The sequence below is a fragment of the Condylura cristata genome, unplaced genomic scaffold (assembly GCF_000260355.1).
Source record: "Condylura cristata isolate star-nosed mole 26May11 unplaced genomic scaffold, ConCri1.0 scaffold00006, whole genome shotgun sequence".
Classification (NCBI taxonomy): domain Eukaryota; kingdom Metazoa; phylum Chordata; class Mammalia; order Eulipotyphla; family Talpidae; genus Condylura; species Condylura cristata.
In genome coordinates this window covers 63,333,109-63,337,900 of record NW_004567107.1, presented here as the reverse complement: position 1 = coordinate 63,337,900, position 4,792 = coordinate 63,333,109, and the positions used below count along the sequence as shown (strand labels likewise).

At 42.4% G+C, this 4,792-nt stretch overlaps 1 protein-coding gene across 1 annotated transcript; it reads left to right on the top strand.

The window, feature by feature from the left end:
• Positions 1 to 245: 245 nt before the first annotated feature.
• Positions 246 to 4,282, top strand: LOC105853287 (WD40 repeat-containing protein SMU1-like). Its single transcript, XM_012721256.1, has 3 exons — positions 246 to 347; positions 3,636 to 3,846; positions 4,265 to 4,282. Exons 1-3 carry the CDS (start codon positions 322 to 324, stop codon positions 4,280 to 4,282), a joined length of 255 nt encoding a protein of 84 aa, XP_012576710.1. The 5' UTR covers positions 246 to 321.
• Positions 4,283 to 4,792: the final 510 nt, after the last annotated feature.

Genomic DNA, 4,792 nt, shown 5'->3' with positions numbered 1-4,792 from the left:
ACCCTACCTTTAAATCTAATCAGTTAACTGCATCAAATGAAAGAAAAATGTCCACACTAGTGCTTCTAAGCAGAAATCTTCCTTAAGGAAGGAAAGGTTAGAGAATTCTCACGAGCAGCCTCAAAGTTGAAGACTGTTGACAACCCCTCAAGGTTCCGCCCCTCACGTACTCCCCGCCCCTCTTCCGTACGCAGCACCGCCTCCCGAGCGGGAGTCGTACGTCGAGCGGAAGTGACCCCGCGCGGCTGCCGGAAGTGTCGCTGTGTGTTGCGCGCTTGGGCCTAAGAGGGGAGTGGGGCCTGCGCCCTGAAAGATACCGCTATGTCGATCGAAATCGAGTCCTCGGAGTGAGTCCCGCGGGGGCGGATATTCGCCAAATTGCGGTGGCAGAGGGCGTGGGGTGGAAGGTGCTCAGGGACTGAGTCCAAGAGGCTGCGGCGTGGAGGGACCTTTCCTTGTCCGCAAAGAAGCTTCGTGGACTGGCCAGCGCAGAGCCGGGTCCCCAAGAAGTCGCAACTAAGGGTCTCTGGGAGGTGTTGGGAAGAACATATCTTGAGAATCTGAATTGGTTCGACCCACACCAATCTGGTGCCTACTCCGATTTCAGTCTGTTTATGTGTCAAGGGAGCTTGGGCGCTCTTGCTTCCCTTAGGCAGGGTGATTCAATACCTCCCCTGCTGACAGGGCCCCCGTGGCTTTCTGCCTAGTACTCATCCATTTAAATAAGTCTTTTTACCGCCCTTCCAGCTTGTGTTTGCACTTTGGGGTAATTTCCCATATAGTCCTGACTCGTGCCTTTGGAATGAGTTAAGGATTAGCTATTTGAGCATACTATTTGGTGCTGAATTTTGATTAGTCTGTGAACTCTGGGTAGCTACAAAGGTGAGACAGAAGCTGAAGATTGGGCTAGGAAAGAGATAGTTTGTTTTTTTTATTGTGTGTGTGTGGAGCGGAAGGAGACTAATGAGTGACTAAAGAAGGTCTTTAGTGAACTTCAAAACACTACAACTAACCCCCCCCATCTTGCCAACACTTATTAAATCATCAGACATAACAATTGTATATTATGAATGTATTGAATGTAAGTAAGCCAATGTAAGTTCTCCCGAGGACTTACCATGGGAAGAAGGGAGGTTTAGTCACCCAACAAGTATTGAAGTGTAGTGTTTGCTGTTTTAGAACCTGGAAATACAATAATGAACAAAACAAGACAGAAACCCCTGTTCTTATAGAATGCAAAATATGATTGGTTAATTATAACAAGCAATTAGTAAAACAGGAAGCTTAACAGATGGTTAAGTGTGGTGGAGAAAAATAAAGTGGGAAGGGTGATAGAGTGTGCTGGCAATTAGTACAACTAATCCAGGAGTTGTGACTGAATAATAGCTGATACCAACCATTCTCAGCCGTGTGGTGCTGATTGTTTTTAATTATCAGTGGTAGCTTTATTTTTTTTAATACTTATTTATGCATACAGAAGTGGGGTCCAGGCCAGAGATGCAGGGGTGGTGAGAAAATTCACCAGAGACAGAGTGGGGAGCAGAACAGGCCAGCTGACGAAGTACACTGCTGAGGGGAGCAGAGGGCAGGTCAGGAGAGGTCTGCCACACCATGTGGTCACCTCCGGGGCAGGCGGGAATCGAACTCATGCAGAAGCGGCTTTAGATTCTCAGTGCAGTGCTTTTAACCCGCTGCGCCACCAGGAGGGTCCCAGCTTTTGTTTTTTAAGTATTGCCCTCCTTCATTCTATTATAAGCATATACTCATCCTTTTCACCAATCTTACAGGCTAAGTAGTTTTCTTAATAGATGAGGGAATAAGTTGCAGATACATTAGTCAACTTGTTCCATAATCAAAGTATCATAAATCTTTAAATCAAATCTTGTATTGCATTGTGTTTGATGGAAATATGTGTGATTTTGGCTATGTCAAATATGAGATGTCTGCAGGGACATTTATGGATGTGTGCTAAGGAAGGTAGCATGGCACTAGAATAGCAGGGATCTAAGCCTGGGTATCTCCTGGTGGGGCTATGAGAAAAGACAACTGTGAGGAGCACTTCTCTTCTGCAGGAGATTTACTTTTTTTTTTTTAATTTTTTAAAAGATTATTTATTTATGCAAGAACTAGAGTACAGGGCAGAGGTGCAGGGGGTGAGAGGATTTACCAGAGACAGAGTGGTGAGCAGAACAGGCTCCCTGACAGGAGCAGCAGGTGTTCAGGAGAGGCCTGCTTGGCCATTTGGGTCTCCTCCCTGGCCAGGGATTGAACTCTGTGCTGCAGTGGCTGCGGATAGCTTTATAGTGCTGTGCTTTCACCTGTTGCTCCACCAGGGTGGGCCCCTGCAGGAGTTTTAGAAGAGGGTCTTTGTTTTCCTATTAGGAATATGTGCTCAAGAGCCACACTGCCACGTATTTCCATTGTTTATTTGGTCAAGTCTTTGTTGGTAAAATGAAAATGAAGTAGTACCTACTTCATAGGTTGTTTTGAAGATTAAATGAATCAGTACATTTGAAATGCTCAGAATCATACCTGGTATATAATAAACAATTCTGCATATTGTTTAACGATTATTATTTCTCCCCCGGGAAAGGGAATTGGCCCAATTCTAATCTAAAATCCCTTTAAGGCACTTTGACCCTCTACACAAATACTATCCATTTGGAAGTCATTGTGAGCCATGTATGTAATTTTAAGAGTGAACTGTTAAAATCTATATTCACATATTCTTCAGACTCATGGTTATACCCACAATCAAGAAGTGTTAATTGAATATAAATAACTCATAAGTTTTCTGTCACATGTTGAAAACGATTGCTTAGGGCCCTCTCAGGTGGCTCAACGGGTTAAAGCGCAGCACTGTGAAGCTGTCCACAGCCGCCTCAACACCTCTTCTCACCCGCCTGTTGCTCCCCTGATCAGTGTACTTGTTGCGATCTTCCTCTTCTGCTCCCCACTGTCTCTGGTGAATCCTTTCACCGCCCCTCTTCTATGGCCTGTACCCCAGGTTTTGTGTGCATAAATAATAAGTAAATCTTGGGGAAAAAAGAAAATGATTGCTTATTTTCACCATGGAAATTGTGTCCTCTTTCTTGAAAACTCAATGGTGTTTTAATTTCACTTGTTTTGAAATTTTGGTATAGTAAGTAGGTAAGTGGTATTTTTGCCAGTGAGGACACAGCTTTGTTTTGCTTTTCCATGGAGTATATTTGCTTAACAAATCTCCATTAAAATTGCCAAAGTTTTGATTGTCACTTAAAAATGGACCAAATCATCCTACAGTAAAATAAGATGCTAAGCATAATGATAAGCTCTCTAGCCTTAGAAGTAAAAGTGTCGTTTTTGATACTAACCCTAGTTGACTGTGAGGCCCTGGACAGATTGTTTTTTTCTAAATTCCAGATCTCTTACTTCTGAGATGAAGGTAGGACTGAATTATCCCCAAGGTCCTTTAAATTTAGATTCTATGTTTTTGTTTTTTTTAAAGTAAGTTTCACTTAATAGTAATGAAATAGAAAGTAGACAGTGAAAGGAGGATTGTTGAGTTGGGAGAGTAAATGGGGATGGGCTTTACTTTGTGGTTTTTTAAATGAGGGAGAATCCCTGAGCTGAATTACCTCTTTTTCTTTCCCCAGTGTGATCCGTCTTATCATGCAGTATCTGAAGGAGAACAGTTTACATCGGGCATTAGCCACTTTACAGGAAGAAACAACTGTGTCTCTGAATACCGTGGACAGCATTGAGAGTTTTGTGGCTGACATTAATAGTGGACATTGGGATACTGTTTTACAGGCTATACAGTCTCTGAAATTACCAGATAAAACCCTCATTGACCTCTATGAACAGGTAAGAGAGATGGTGCTGATCCCTATGGGCGGTTGATTGTGGGGCCCCTCTCAGTAATAGCACTTAAAACTTATGATGGAAGCATGAGTGCTGCTTTATATTCTCCTTGGTAAAGCTAAGATTTTCGCAGTTGAAATAATTTCTAAAGTGATCATTAAGTCAACTATTCTGACACTAACTTATGTACTGCAATTAAATTCTGGCACTAACTACCCAGAGTAACATAGACTTCTCAAATCTGGGCTTGGTCTTCTACAGACTGCTCTTATTTCAGAAAACAGCTACACTTTGGGGTCTTAGTCTAACCACACTTCTAACCAACTGGCTACAAACTTGACTGCCTCAGAATTGGTAATTCACTAGAATGGCTCACAGAGCTATGATGCACTATGTGTATGATTACTGTTTTATTTTAAAGGATCCAGATCAAGACTAGCCATATGATATGACATGGAGTGAGTGTCCTAAATTTAAGACACCCCATATCCTCTTCCCATGGAATCAGGCTATCTCCCCCTAGAACATTGATGTGTTCACCAATAAGGAAGCTCCACTGAGGTTTTTATTGGCATTTCATTCAGTTTTTAGCTTCTTGATTACTCCTTAGAGGTTTGACTGTCTCAAAACCTCAACCCTCTAATCATGTGGTGACCAGCTGCTTTTCTCACCTTGCCCCTTAGACAAACTCAGGTGTGATGCAAGGGATTCATGAATAGCAGGTACTCCTGTAACTGGGGAAATTCCAAGATTTTTAGATGCTCCATGCCAGGAAACCAGGACAAAGACCGTGCAAATTAATATACAAAGAATAGAGGGAACTTTCTGGAAATAATGTGCTGTTTGAAGTAAAAATAAGGGAAATTGGTTTGTTCCTTTCATGTGATGTTTTAGTTCAGTAATTCCCTAAGAAAATTTGGTAATTCAGGAAGGTTTCTCTGGAACCCAT